This window comes from Varroa jacobsoni, unplaced genomic scaffold, assembly GCF_002532875.2.
Source record: "Varroa jacobsoni isolate VJ856 unplaced genomic scaffold, vjacob_1.0 scaffold_1306, whole genome shotgun sequence".
Lineage (NCBI taxonomy): Eukaryota > Metazoa > Arthropoda > Arachnida > Mesostigmata > Varroidae > Varroa > Varroa jacobsoni.
In genome coordinates this window covers 194,327-208,950 of record NW_019214208.1, presented here as the reverse complement: position 1 = coordinate 208,950, position 14,624 = coordinate 194,327, and the positions used below count along the sequence as shown (strand labels likewise).

Sequence of the window (14,624 nt, the reverse complement as noted above, 5' to 3'; positions counted from 1 at the left end):
ATGTGCTGCATTTTCCTTTCGTCAGTAAGATAATATCACCAGAATTAGCCATTCTATTACGACATTATTCTCAGCTCTATCCAGGTGATTAAAGCCACATCAAATTGTCAGCTCCAAATAATGGAATGGTAGCAGAAACGTTTTTAGGTAGTACTTGTCGCGCACACTACTCCGTACCGTCCACACCGGCGGATCTTTGCAGACTTGATATTCAGATCAATATAAACACAGCCACATGTATTTCAGAAGGATCGTATCTGTTCTATAATAAAGGCAACACTGTGCGCGGTCGTTTCGGACCGGTTTCGAATGTTAAATAGTAGTGGTAACAATCCACTTAAATATCTCTGGATAACCAGTCTTATTCTAATTTGATAGATTCACCATTCGATTTTACCGTAAAAAATTGTAAGAAGAGATTTTTTTGGAGATTTCATTGAAGTGTAGCGAATGTAGATGTTTGTGACATAAAATGCACTTTGAAATGTTGTATTTAATATGGCACAAATGAATTTCGTTTATTGAACACCTTGGTAGGTTTTACTTAGTAAACGACTGTTGTTTTTACCACTTGATTTTCTTGTATGTAATTGAAAAATGCTTTGCGTATACCAGCTTTCATATTCGTGTACACACGGTTCCGTAGTCCGGGCACGTTCCTACTAAGAATGATATTTTAATTAAAAACATAATACATAAATATATTCACCAAATATTCTTTGATCCAGTGATTCACTGATGTTCCCTACCTTATTGATTATTATTACCTTATTCTTTAACAAATAAGGAAAGAACGCGATAAATTTTTAGTGTTTTTCTGCCGACAGTGAAGAACTAACATAAACTTTGCACTTTTAATCCGTTGTATTCTAATTTGAGGAAAAAGTCGGGACTGCGGCGTGGACCAGTGCAGCGCCACACTGAGAACAGTCAGTTTTTCACCTGCTACGTGCTCTTTGATTGTGGCTTAAGGTCACTGTTATTTTCAAGATGTTGCGGCAAACGTTCTATCGAGCCATACTCATGGAAAAGGCAAAACTAGGAACCAGAAGGGCTAATGCCTTGTTCGAGGTTCCAGTTCGGTATACTCGTACATTTCGTTACCCTAAAGTCACCTATCTGCCATTTGACTGGGATTACCCCCCAAAGAAGGACTACATAGATCTTTCTGGAGATCGGACCATGGATATCGGGTTCACTAAGGACGTCTTGAAGCGGCCCAAACTCCCGTTCTCGCGGTTACCTGAAATAGACGAGTGAGTACTATTAGTTAGTGTAGCGGCAACTCACAGCCAGCAGTTACTGATAGACAAAGATACAGATACGTATGCTTCCTACAAGCCAAAAATTTGCCTAGAGCTATATGTACGTTATTATTACCACTATTATTAATAATATTAGTTTATGTTAAGGTGAATATTAGTTTATGGTAAGGTGAAAGAAAAGTGAATGGGTTATAAATTGAAAACACAGCATAATGACAGTCTTCTTTTTATTTCTTTGTGAAATCTGTTTCTTATTTGATTATTCATCGAGTATCTAGCTTAAACTGCTAAATGTTAACATCTATTGAAAACGTTTATTGGTTTCAGAGCCCCCGAAGAGATGAAGAAGATTTTCAGCGTTGAATTCGCATCCTACAGTGACCAAAGAAAGTCTATAAAAGACGAGTTCTTGAATCGAGTCCGGCGACACCCATACGATACTGAATCGTTTGAGTATAAAAGTGAATCGTTACTTTTACTTTTTTTGACATTTTTTCAGCTAATAATTATTTTGTTCTGCATACCTTTCAATTTACAAACTTTATCAGTGAGTGATGGTGAACTGGGGTTCGACTGTATTTGTCAGAATCTGTCCTGCAGAGGTGCGATAATTATGCTATGGTATCATGAAAAAGGGAAATATCTCTCAAATTAAAAACAAAAAATAAATTAAGCTTTAGATATTACTTCGTCTATTTGTTTGCATTGTATAGAGTAATTTTGTTGTAATGCTGACCAAAGTATGATATGATCTGATCTGATCAATATCGGATAAGTAAACATGTTAAGCATAGACTAATAAATACAGGGCAGGTTATCCAGTATTATAGATCACCCGTTCGAGATTAATCATATTTGGTGAAGTTGCTTCAGCCTTCTTACATATCTCGCTTATATGTACGGAACAGATAGAATCGGGGCAAGATTTCTGACGCGATTAAATGTTTGTTTTCGTTGACGTCTACCTAGTCTCCTTGGTAAGGGCGATGGATAATTGAATAATTTAAAGTATAATTATAATAGTGACAAGGATTTGGCAAATAAAATTATTATAATGTCTGATTTCCACATGTATACGTTTCTTGAGAAAGCCAAAATCAATATTTTGTATGCGCTAGTAACTTTTTGTAATTTCTACTTACAGTCGCAAGGGACACCTTCTTTATACGCTCGTTTAAGGAGGTCTATAAGACATCATTCAAAAAGTCAAAGGTCTGGAAAGTCAAGTTGTTAGAGGCAATCAGCCGTCGCAATAAGCAGTTGAAGCAACTGGGACGATATGACTTCGAGAGGTAAGACAAACGGTAAAAACTGTGGGTAAGTGCAAATCAACGGGATCCTTACACCTTTAATATCTAAACAACCTAAGAGACACAGATATTAGGGCATAGTTTTCAGCCATTGTAAACATTTTCGCTATTGTATTTATCTAAAATCTTTGAGCTTAGTTTAGAGTATATTACGTAAAAGAGTAGATAATGCGCAGCACGTTACTTAAACCTTGGTTAGGCTATAACAACATGACTGATGAGATTCTTTATTAAGTAATTAGCAGTTAGTAAAAAACATTACTAATAATTCTAAAATAGGCATTTATGTATGTATTACTTTTATGCATGTACGTAAATCTCTGTGAAGTACTTGATTAAAGAATAGGCGCCGCCCAAAAAACCCGGGAACTTGTGTAAGAGTCCGATGAACATAATCCGAGTGACAGACACTTATTTAAGTGACGAAATTTATAGGTCCTCATAAGGTAATCATATATAAGGTGACTCATTATTTCACTTCGAACTTGAGAAGAATCGCTTTATGTGAGTGGGTCTATATGTCTTCGACTTCGTTTTCGAGGACGACTGAATTCTTGCTACTAATATACAATAAAGTAGCCTACACCATACAGAATACAGTAAAAATCCCTCGAAGATGTCAAAAACGGCATTTCAGTAGTATGAAAAATGTTCTTTGTATTTTACTTTATTTTTTAGCTATTCGGAGACTTTTTTTCGAACAATTCATAGACTTGCCTAACCCTCAATAGTAGTACAAAGTATTTTGTAAGTAGTTTGGCCTATAAGTATCATAGAACTTCGCCTTGTTTTCGTCTTGCACAGGTACGAGTTTGTAAAGCAAGTACTGGAAATTGAGCACTCGTATGCGCCTTTAGAAAGAACAGCTCCTAAGGTTACTCGCAAAAGCGAGCTTCGACGACTGACAACCGAGCATGCCGAGAAGGTACGATTAGAGAATAGAAATGGAAAGTGCTATCTATTAAAAACGATAGTAGCATGCTTTTTGTCCTCTGATATGTTCGTACGGCCGTGGAACAGTGAACCGTCCTATCACGCGTGGCGGTATTTTGTCTGACATCTCAGCCAGACGCAATTGAGAGAGAGTCCCCCTCAGGACGGAACTTCTTGGCGGGTACTTTAATTTTATTATTGTGATTCTTATATAAGGCCTTAGTTGGGCATAAAAATTTGAAAAAAGTTTTATACAAACTAAAAAAGGCTGAAAGCGCCACACGGATCGTCTTTTACGTAATCGTGAATATGACGCCAGCTTTCAAGGTTGCTCGCAAAGATTTCGACACTCTCGAGACAGCTGGTGGTCGGCATGATCTAGCGCATGGCGATATACCCGCAAGCCACAAATATGCGAAAGCTAAAATCTAATAAAAGGTTCAAACAAGAACGTAAAAGGAAGGCGACCGTCTGGGACGCTGCTGAACCAATATAGAAAAAAAAACGATCACTAGCAATCTTAATAACTGAACCCGGCAACAAATCCGTGATCTTGGTTGCGTCTCTATGCGAAATCGCAATAATATGCAAATGGTTTCAATAGCGTTGAAAAGAAAGGGCATATGACTGACGTTTAGCGAGGGTGCAAGTCCCACACAGTAGCTATGCCTAGGGCTTGGAGTTCGTTATTTTGTACTTAGTATTATTATTATTATATAATTTTCTACATATTTCAGCACGTGCTAGAAGGGTTTGAAAATTCTTTGAATAAATAAAATGTACAATTAATGTTTCCAGGCTACCTTGTTTAAAAGTTTTAGATAAAATACTTTCTAGTAATTTATTCGTTACATTAGACACACCGTTACCGTTGTTTGTTGTTTTACAGATTAAGCAGGACAAACTTACGGCTTATCACGAAAAACTTAAGGTTCTCCAGAAGGAGTTCGAGGTCGAAAAACGTGAAGCCGAGGAGTTCATTGTAAGAGAGATTGCGGAATTAAAACTAACTGATGAAGAGGTTAAGAGCCTTGAATATGAAAGAAAGATATTTTAGTGAAACAGCGACGCTGCACATTATTACTGTTGCTTCGCTAACCTTTTATGTTTAAACGCTATTTTTGTGTAAACAGCTAATTTGATATTAGATTGATGAACTTCAATATTTAAATCATAGATTCTTGTAGATTATATCTTCATTTGTCTTCGATTGTAAGTGGGTTTCCTCAGATTTGAAAATAAATGTCTCCTCGTTTTACAAGTCGCAATTCGGACTGCTTTTATTTATCGCAAAAAAACGCGAGAGTGTCTTTTATATTAGATAGCTTTAATCGTATAATGTTTGAACATAAATAATGGACCAGGAATAGTTGGAAATGTTTCTTTTCAAATTATTTTATTTATTATCACTTAGCTTAGTGGTTATTGGTCGACACGGCACCTAGGGCCGCCCGCTCGGGTCATTGCTGTGTTTTAAATTGATCCAGCATAATTAAGCTCTCACAATGAAAATAGACCTGAAATTAAACGCTTGATTTTGAAAATCCATATATGAATTTGCGATAACTGTGGAACACGTGTTTCTATATTTTCTGATTAGCTATCATTGACCTACCCTCTATTCGATCATAGCCGAGGTATGCAACAGGCCAAATACGAAATTGGGTAGTAAATGACTTAATGAATCTTGTACGGTATTCTTTATTTTTATTTTACACAAGAAAAGTATTTCTATTTCACAATAGAATCAGCGCTTATTATCGCTTAAATAATTATAAAAAATTCATTATTTATAAGAGGCGACCTCCATAAGAACACGTGTAGTTATGTATCGTATAATGTTCGTAAGCGGGGAAAATAATGCGGTACAGCGGACGATTTAATCTCGTGTTTCTCGCTACAGTATTGATTGCAATCTGAACTCCGTTATAAATTGCTACTGCCGATAATATGCAATACCTTTCATTGTTTTATGAGGCGCAAATTTACAAGTTAGTTTCTACGAGAGTGAAGTGACAATGTTGTTTTATTCATCTAAATGTTGTTATTATCCAATTTTTGTTTCTGTAATTTGTGGTTACGGGTTCGGCTGTGCGCTACTACTTTCATTACTTCCATGGTCTGTTTTATGGTTAAATATTACTAACGTTTGAGACAGCACATTATTGTTACTCAACTAAATAATATTCTGGATCTTCGCTCGATGATACTTGCTCGGCGCGACTGCTGTGCGCGCTGTAGTCTGTTATTTTCTCGTGCCTTTTTTCTTTAGTACTGCGTGAGCTTTGTGATCCTTTGTGAAGCAATTTTTTATGAAGTTTTACTAAAAAAAAAGTAGTTTTCACAATACACCGTTACTGTAGTACGTGATACTTGATCAAGTGTGGTGACAGATTTGATGACTGACAGGGACAATTATTTTCAGTAGAAGAATGTAAAACGGAAATGTATATATATATATAGTTTGTTGGAGTTTCGAGGTAACATATTACCGTCCGAATGCAGCTTTACTAAATTTTTGATGGAAATTTTGTCATCTGCTTATGTATATTCTGCTTGATTTTTTTTTTGTTTTATCGGATACATCATAGGAGCCTCAAATTCTACATAAAACATCTCCTGGAAACTACACCTGACACGAAAGAATGCCGACATGTGATCTCTACATAAGATATGTCGATGTTTTTCAGTGATCATCTACCACTTTCATCGACCCAAAATGCGTAAATCATCATATGTAACAATTACGGTTCATCAATAGTATCCATTACATATCCGCTGACAATTTTTATCTATCAAATCGTAGAGATCTGTGATACACACAAATATCTGTGTGTTTGTTATGCAGAAATCCTTTCTGTGGTAGAAGTAACCATGGTTGAAGCGATTCTATGGGTCGTTCGGCTGCATAGCGTTGATCTTCAATTTATGTCATGTCTCTGTTTCATATCTGGGACACTCCCCTCTCGAAGAGTTTCCCGCAACTGATGAATTTCTGCAGTGAGGTCACCTAGCATTGCCGTGTCTGCAAAGCAAAGCACATGATAGCACAATTCAGAAGAGCAGTCTTTTACTTACGTTTAGGTTAAGTTCGCCCTCTACCTGACACTGCACCATTTAAGCACTTGTACTTATATATCGTCTGCTCTAAATTGAGGCAGCTAATATACGCCGGTCTATCAAATAAATTTTGAATCTAGACAAAATACTTTGTTGGATTGGACGTGGAGGGTGGGTCGCATGACTTCAGCAAAACGCAGCTTGAGTACGTATGTTCTCGGAAAATATAGCAATCTTTGAAAATTGCTTACCAAAACCTTGGTAAACGATTACTTTAAAACAAAAACCTATGGATAGCAAAAGGACATTTAGTAGAAACCGTCAAAACACCATCGTGTCGTCGCGTAATGCACAAATGCAGCATTTCGCCTTTGAAATCTTCTAAACAATTTCCTCTTTAAATTGGGCTTCGGTATTTTATTACACTTAGTTGACGTTCCTATGGTCTTTCATTGAAAGTGATAATTAAGCATTGCTTCCCCATTAAGAAAAGTAAAAACCAAAATTAATTACAAACTTCATCAAATCTATTGTTTACTGACGAATGACATCAAAGACGTATTTTAAGAATATAAATGTATAGGAATTATCCGAAAAAAGTAAATCTGACTAACGTCATTAAATCTTTTTTAATTGCTCATAATTTAACTAAAAGATGTAAAAATTGCTTACTGCGTGCGATTGCTACGACCAGTTGTTTGACAGTGGTATGTAAGCTGCCTCCACGGTTGAAAAGATGCCCAGCAAGCGACACTTCTGAAAAACAAAAAAAAAATAAATTACTGACACTATTGAATGATACCAACATACTGTGAATACAACCCCAAAGCTAATGCCTTTACCGTACAAAAATATCGGACATGGACTGATAATGATTTCGAGTGACCTCAATTGTTTGCGCTTGTTAAGATGTTGAAGTAGCTATAAAACAAAAAAACATGTTCAAAAAGTTCTTCATATGTAGGAGGTGAATTTGCAGTTTTCAGATATCAAGACGACATCCACGCATATACGTTAGTAACGTAATTTAGATACTATAGAGGTAGTGTCAAACGCTGCAGCCTTACGGGATCAATATTAAACGCTAAGGACCTGTAGCTTATGGCGTTTGCGTTGAAACGAATGGAAAATAACCAATTATAAATTTAAATAGGGGTTTAGTACTTACCACTTTCATCGGAACTATCCTCACGGACAGCTTTATTCTGCCTTCGCAGTTTCATAGACGCCTTGCGCTGCGCAGTCTTTTTAGCTGCAGAGAGTCTCTTCGACTTTCTGTTCTTCCTATAATGTTTGGCACTTATACCTAATGGGATAGGGGCAAGGACAGAAAACGCTTGAAACAATTAGAGTTAGATTGTTCACTCATTCCCCGAAAGCGCACTTACACACAGTTAACTACTCTGCCCCCATACAAAAATGATTGTTCCACAAACAAATATTTGATGATTTGTAAAAACTGGTTTCGTTTTCCGCAGAACCATATAAACATCCTAAAATAGCTTAAACCTACTTACGTGCTACGAACGCTTCATCATCTGAAGGTTCGGGTGTTTCACGATCGCTCTCCTCAGATCGATTTTCTACTGTTGCGAATGCTTGAGTTCGAGTACTTCTTCGAAGTTGTCCAAATGACTTTGGCACTTCCGCCTTAACCGTGACTATATTCATGGCTTCGCTAGAACTCAAAAGGTCAGCGTCGTCTTTACAATCGCTATCGCTATTATTGGTCTGGTTGGATCCCTTGCCGTCGTCTAACTCGTAGTTTTCCCCCTGGTTCGGCTTCGGTTTGGCTGTCTTCTCGTCTACATTATGAATGCTGGTAACCTTGCTTTTAGATGTTCTTCCCGGTGCTGAGATTGACTTCGCTTCACTAACAAGCGCAGCCGTAAGCTTACGATTTGCCTCAAAGTTGTTCGATTCGTCACTCAGTTGTTCTTCATTATGGTCTTGCTCCTCTGTCGCTTTTTTGCTTACGTTCGACTTTGCCTGTTCTCCATCTTCATCTTCATCAATGGCAAGCTTCCCGTTATCCTTTGTAGCTTCTACCGCTTTATCCTTTTCACTGCTCGTGCCAGATGTGCCTTTCTGGGGTCGCCAACGAAGCTTCTTGGTTGCTGGGGTGGATTTCTTATGATCCGGTTTGGCCGTCTCGATTTGACTTCGGCCGCCATGTTCGCTGTTTTGTTGGGCACCTTCGTTGTCAGCTTGTTCATCGTGTGGTTTTCCGTTCGTTGACTTGCGCTTCGCTATGGTTTCGCCATCGCTGACAACGTTTGAGCTGTTCTTTTCATTTCCGGAAGTGTTAACAGTAGACTTATCTTTCGCAAGACGTCCTCGACCCCTCCGGGGTGTGGGTACAGCCTTAGTAGTGCCGTCTGCCTCAGTTACCGTCTTCTGACGAGCGGCGCCTGCTAAGACCATTGTACGATACAATAGATAAGGCTATCGTATGTTAAAGTATCACAGAAATGAAAACAGAACACGCTAACGACATTCAAATTAAAGCGAGCATTTGAATTGCGTCTTATTTCAGAACAAATTGCACAAGAGTAAACGTATAAAGCTTGTATACTACAAATAACTGTAACACGTGTTACAGAAATAACGAGCAAATAAATTGACTTGTGCTGCCTGGACGTTGGAAAAGATGGTACAAAGCAAACTTCACTAATATAATATAATATAATATAATAACTTTAATAATAAAATATAAGAATAACTAGTTGTACATGACACATAATGTGTCACCAAGCAAACCATGCCTGGCATTCAAGGCCAAATAATCCGCGTTACCCGCCGTACACATTCGGAAACACTAACATAGATGTTTTTCATGCTATAGACTCACGTTTGGCAGTCAGCGGGTCCTCTTCGGCATCCACAGATAGCTGTGCGTTCTTGCTATGTCCGCCGGCTGCCAGCCCTGTTATACATAACGAGTTTGAATGGCATTGAAATTAGTAGACTACTCGGAATCCTTTACTAATATAACATGAGATTTATGTGGATATAATCACCATATAGCTACCCGAATTTGTATCATACCTTCTAAGAAACAAAATAGGCATGTTCTACGTGAAGTCACGTGTGTCGTCAACCAAGATTTTGTAAATTTAGCAGGAAAGAAATGATTCGAATACATATTTACTCTATTTTTCACCCACGCCGATCTCAGTGCTAAACGCTTCGAATTTTATGTCGGATTTTACCGCATAAGCTGAACATTACCTCGGAGCACTGGCTCCTTTTAGCAGCACGAAACGAACCCTGCTTGTCTGTTTATGCTACGTTAAGATACCCAGATGTCGCCTTATAACAAATATTCTTAGGGGCTACTAATGCAGCGTCAGCCCTCTCTAGTGAACCGAGAAAGCGTTTAGTAGTCAGTTGTTTGTTCTGTTAAAATTTGCCTCGACTTATGACAACATTAAATGTCCCCTAAGCAGAATCTAGTTATCTATGCATTCTGAAGCAAAGTCAACCAACGTACGTTTGGTTGAAGGTTCGTGTTCTTCTTTCTCGGAGCCTGTGGGCCCCGGTGAACTCTTCCGGGCACGTTTTTCACCTGAGAAAGTACCGCAGACGATGGAAGACTTGCTATATTAATAATCTCTTATCAATATACCGTGTGTAAACGTATATAGTGAGATAGTATGTGTAGTTCCAAAGGTGGAACTCTGCAGTTACAACACAAAATTCAGTCAGCTACGAAGAAAAAGTTATTTACAATTGTAGCAGTACTAACTCTGCGTAGGAATCTACTTATTTTTTCTACTGAAAACCGACTTTTCTAATTATTTGCCTACATATTTCCCCATTGTATTCTGTCCCTAGATTTGTAATCCAACAGAATTTTGTTGAACTGTTTCGTTCACGAGCAACTACCTTAGAAGAAATGACGAACTTCGAACAGGGCCAACACTGGAATCTTGTTTAAAAACCGTTTATAACCAACTTCACTTTATTTTTTTACCTCACTTTTCACCTCGTTTTAAAAGCACATGCTTTTTCTCCTCGTGTATTTGTGAAAAGCCGATGTCATTAAATAGAGAACCATTTCATCAACACTGCACTCGAAGAAGGGCTGTACTATTTTGTAACCGCAACACAGTACACGTCAATTCCTATGGTTCGAATAGGGAATATGATCTAGTTATCGTTTATATCGAGCGTACTTTCCTTATGCGCGCTTTGTCCTGACCGCCTATAAGCCTCTCGTCCTGTCAGAAACTACCAAATTCTTTAAATATGTGCTTATGATTGACAATTACTATTTTCAATATGAATTGATGAAAGAAGACGCCCCCAGCTAGCCCCAGCTAGAAACCTGCTAAAGCCGTCTTTTTAGCCTGTCTTCGTTTTTCTTGTTCTGGTGCTTAGAATACAAAATAAATTGGTGTAAAGACAGGAGAACCTTTTGGTATAAACAATGATTTAAAGTATATTGTCGACGTTTTTGGAGGACGTTTGCACATAATACGAGGCATCCTATCAATGATCAAATGATCATAGCAAAAGCGATTACCTTTCACATAGAGCAATTTTTTCAAAAGCCTGACACTAGATCGAACTATATACAACACATATATAAATGTGTACAACCATAAATGTCATGAAACGTCACACCTGAATATGTACAGCACAGTTTGGTATCGAAATAACGTAGCTCATACAGAAAGCTTCAATGAAGTCATTGAAGACAAATAGATATAGAAATTGAATTTATATTATAATATTTGCTGTCTGAACGGTAGTGCCACCTGCGACAAAACAAGAAATACGAATAAGTGGAAAGCGACATTTTGAAGAGAATGTTTAATGTACTTGGGAGCTACAACTCACGTAAACAAACAACAAGAAAACATAAGACCTGTATAGAGGGATAGAAGCAAAAAACAAAATACTGTATTGTCCCATGCAGTGATAAACATTGTCAAGCGAACCCACACTTCAGGCAAACGACAAAGTCAAGAATATGACTCTGCTGGTAACTTAGTCATACGGGTTTCTGTTTTCAAGGCTGAAAACCATTAATTCGATTGCCCAGGGCTTAGGACGCTGAGTATAAAGTTGCTGTGACGTTAAAAAAATAATGGCTTAATATTTACTAATGCATTCGCAGTTAGCAAATGTAAACCCACTTTTTCTTAATTGCATACAAACTTCTTGATATCCCCTGAGAATTACTCGTCAAAATCATGATTTATAATTGGGTAATAAAACATGGATGAAAATATTGTTCCATATAATGCAACACAGAAAATCCATCCTAAAACCCCAGAACGGCTGACGGCAACTAAAACAAAACACGTACATGTCGGTTCAAACACGAGTGAAGGTGACCTACTTCTCCCTGAAGACTTGGTGGCCATCGAACTAGCTGGAGCTGTCTTGCGACCTGACGGCGTTCGACGACCCTCATTAACATCCATTTCCGAATGGCTGTCGTTCTCAAGATCCTTCTCGACATCGCTATGAGTTCCGTCTTCGGTTGCACCCTTTTTTCTGTTTCCATTGCTGCTGTTGGTTCGTTTTCTTGTCAAGTCAAAATTCGTCCTTCTCCCTGACACGTCGTTGGCGACCTCAACACGCTCATCCATGTCGCTCTGCGACCCACCGCTGATCGCCAATTTTTTACGGCTCTTAGTGGTTGCGCTTGTCGTTGAGTTGTTATCGTTGTCATTTTTCTTGCTGTTGCCATGCTGGGTCAGCTTAAGCAGAGCTTCGAATTTGTCCTGCTTAGGACCCGGCTTTACCTTTTTTGAGTCTGAGATACAAAAAGAGAGTTTTACGGTTGGATGGAATCGTATGTATAGGTATGTATAACTGGTAAATACTATGGCTATGTATAGACTTGTGTTAGTTTTGTAGAGGATCTGTGTGTTTAGAAAATGTTGACGGTGCTGCAGAAGAGAGAGCTTTTATGAAATTTCAAAGTTTTGTTTCGCCGAAGCGTATCTAAGCAAGATCAAAAGTCTTCAGTTCTTTGAGCGACTGTGTGCATCTGTGTCTGTATACAGGTTCCAACTAATATCTAACTAAAAGTATCATTATATATGCGAATATAACGTGAAGAATTTTAGCATGTATTGAAGAAGATATTTTATAGCGACCTCGTAATGAATAATCACCAACTTTCTTTGATGTTTTATTCTAGCTGCGTGAAACGAAACTGAGTGAGCCTCACCATATACTAAACTAACACGACTCTTATAGCCGCGATATACTATCCATTATCCTATTTGTCACGTGATATCGGTAGCGTATACTTTGTAGACAAAAAGAGTTTTGCTTCTTCATTAGACATTTACCTGTTGTGTCACTATCAGACCCAAACAGTGGCGATAGTTCCCGTTCCCGGCATGAAAATTTTCGCGCGCTTTTCAAATCTACAAGTACAGACCGCATAATCAGAAAGGAATAACAACAACAACAGCTGGTAAAAATGGAGAATCTTGTAGTTTAAATCAAGTTCGATGTTCATCGGATTCGATAATTAAACAACGATCCAAAGAAACTGGCTAGCATTATCCAATTGACAGATATCAGCTATTCAAGTTATTGACGACTACAGCAGAAGTGCAGTTGAAGCAGTTATTACATGTTTTCAATAACAGAAAATCTTTACACGTACCGTTATACTAAGATACCCTCAACTTTATTCCAAATGATTTATTAAAATTGTTATTATATTGGCCTTAAACATGTATCGCAAAGCTCTGTTTTAATATATTGATTCAAAGACAAAGTCTTAATTAGGTTTTACAATAGTCAATGTACTACGAAATGTGATAATAATATTAATAATAATAATGTGTAGTATACTATATCGTTTAAATTCAAAACTCTCGCCCGCTCACTATATACACACATGTGCATATAAACATTTGGCAGTACACTTCGTCAATTCGCATTAAGAAGAACAGATTGTAAATAGTATCACCATGAATTAAGTTTTTCGGGTCTATATACGCTATTAGTCCTTTTGTTACAATGCTTTCAGCGTTTTTTAAAAGTAAGGTACTATGAATTTAATAGCGTGCACGATTGCTTTTTGTTGAATGATTACTTACCCCCGTCGCTGTCGGATTCAAACATGTTACCAAGTCAGTCGTGTAAAGTACGCTATTGAAATACGAACACTGGATCACTATTGCCTGCGCTCACGAACCAAACCAGTCCCGATAGCCCGTCTTCAGAAGACGCGAGACGCTCTGATCTGGGAGTGAATTGGAAGTCCGATTTATTGTTGGTCAGGCTAAGGTGGCATCATGTCATACCCATAGACTTGATGATCGATTTACCGTCACTAGAAACAAGTTGCACATAAGGTTTATAAGCAGGGCAGGTTGTAGCTTCGCTGCTGATTGTGTCATTTATCAGAAGTAAACTATGCTGGCGTGCAATAGTAGCTCTGCACTGGTGCTAATCGGCCATGTAAACTTGTGTTTGGGACAAGCGGTGGCCCCCAATTCATGGAGCATAGAGAGAGAGAGAGAGAGAGAAAGATACACTCCACGCATCAACCTCTCTCGTCGCTGCTGAAAAGGTCCTGTTCAGGATTTAGCGGGCCGATCAAATAATACATCTATGAATTCAATAGTACAATAAAAATAAGAATTAACAGTATGAATTGTTACGGCCCGCAGCATTAATCCCAGGTGTTTTATTGCTGCTATTATGTAAAATCATGTTGCTGGATGAATAACTAACATTTGTGCTGCCACTAATGCGTCATGATTACAATTGGTGGAAACGAGAAGAGAACGAATCGTCGAAAGAGAGAATCTAAGTGATTTGACGACAGACGAAGTGGGCTAGGTCGCGAAGCTAAAATTGGTAGTCGCGCGTGGAAGAGACTGTGCATGTACAAACACGGTCCTCATTTTTTTTACCACGCTGTTAATTATTTTTACTACGCTTTGCGCTCTGCTAACTTAACGAATGGAAGATAAAGATAAGAAGTTATTAGAACACTTTTGCCTAATCCTGCTTCTTGTATATCCTTTATAACACAACAGCAGTTCCAAAGTAATTGAGTAGAAACAGCAAT

General features: G+C 38.0%; 2 protein-coding genes across 7 annotated transcripts; one reads left to right on the top strand and one right to left on the bottom strand.

Annotated features, from left to right (window-relative positions):
• Window positions 1-237: 237 nt before the first annotated feature.
• bonsai (28S ribosomal protein S15, mitochondrial) lies at window positions 238-4,776 on the top strand. 4 transcript variants are annotated; one of them, XM_022847786.2, is made up of 6 exons: window positions 238-408; window positions 887-1,256; window positions 1,593-1,726; window positions 2,410-2,557; window positions 3,380-3,500; window positions 4,398-4,776. In XM_022847786.2, exons 2-6 carry the CDS (start codon window positions 991-993, stop codon window positions 4,563-4,565), a joined length of 837 nt encoding a protein of 278 aa, XP_022703521.1. In that variant the 5' UTR covers window positions 238-408; window positions 887-990; the 3' UTR covers window positions 4,566-4,776. The 4 variants fall into 4 exon arrangements, with proteins under 4 accessions (XP_022703521.1, XP_022703520.1, XP_022703519.1 ...); XM_022847785.2 differs by having other exon boundaries at window positions 880-1,256; XM_022847784.2 differs by having other exon boundaries at window positions 238-533.
• Window positions 4,777-4,875: 99 nt separating this feature from the next.
• Window positions 4,876-14,133, bottom strand: LOC111268660 (uncharacterized). 3 transcript variants are annotated; one of them, XM_022847778.2, is made up of 9 exons: window positions 13,645-14,133; window positions 12,883-12,960; window positions 11,886-12,338; window positions 10,062-10,136; window positions 9,420-9,494; window positions 8,086-8,982; window positions 7,737-7,874; window positions 7,241-7,324; window positions 4,876-6,533 (listed from the first exon to the last, which is right to left on the bottom strand). In XM_022847778.2, the coding sequence occupies exons 1-9, from the start codon at window positions 13,667-13,669 to the stop codon at window positions 6,430-6,432; spliced, it is 1,929 nt and encodes a 642-aa protein (XP_022703513.1). In that variant the 5' UTR covers window positions 13,670-14,133; the 3' UTR covers window positions 4,876-6,429. The 3 variants fall into 3 exon arrangements, with proteins under 3 accessions (XP_022703513.1, XP_022703517.1, XP_022703514.1); XM_022847782.2 differs by having other exon boundaries at window positions 11,919-12,338; window positions 13,645-14,132; XM_022847779.2 differs by having other exon boundaries at window positions 8,086-8,979; window positions 13,645-14,131.
• Window positions 14,134-14,624: the final 491 nt, after the last annotated feature.

Bases quoted from the DNA above. Each gene is read 5' to 3' on its own strand.
- bonsai (XM_022847786.2), top strand. From the start codon at position 991: ATGTTGCGGCAAACGTTCTATCGAGCCATACTCATGGAAAAGGCAAAA. The intron at 2,558-3,379 runs GTAAGACAAACG...CGTCTTGCACAG, and splicing joins GGACGATATGACTTCGAGAG to GTACGAGTTTGTAAAGCAAG. The intron at 3,501-4,397 runs GTACGATTAGAG...GTTGTTTTACAG, and splicing joins CAACCGAGCATGCCGAGAAG to ATTAAGCAGGACAAACTTAC.
- LOC111268660 (XM_022847778.2), bottom strand. From the start codon at position 13,669: ATGTTTGAATCCGACAGCGACGGGG. The intron at 8,983-9,419 runs GTGAGTCTATAG...CAATGGTCTTAG, and splicing joins GGACCCGCTGACTGCCAAAC to CAGGCGCCGCTCGTCAGAAG. The intron at 7,325-7,736 runs GTAAGTACTAAA...TTTGTTTTTCAG, and splicing joins GGATAGTTCCGATGAAAGTG to AAGTGTCGCTTGCTGGGCAT.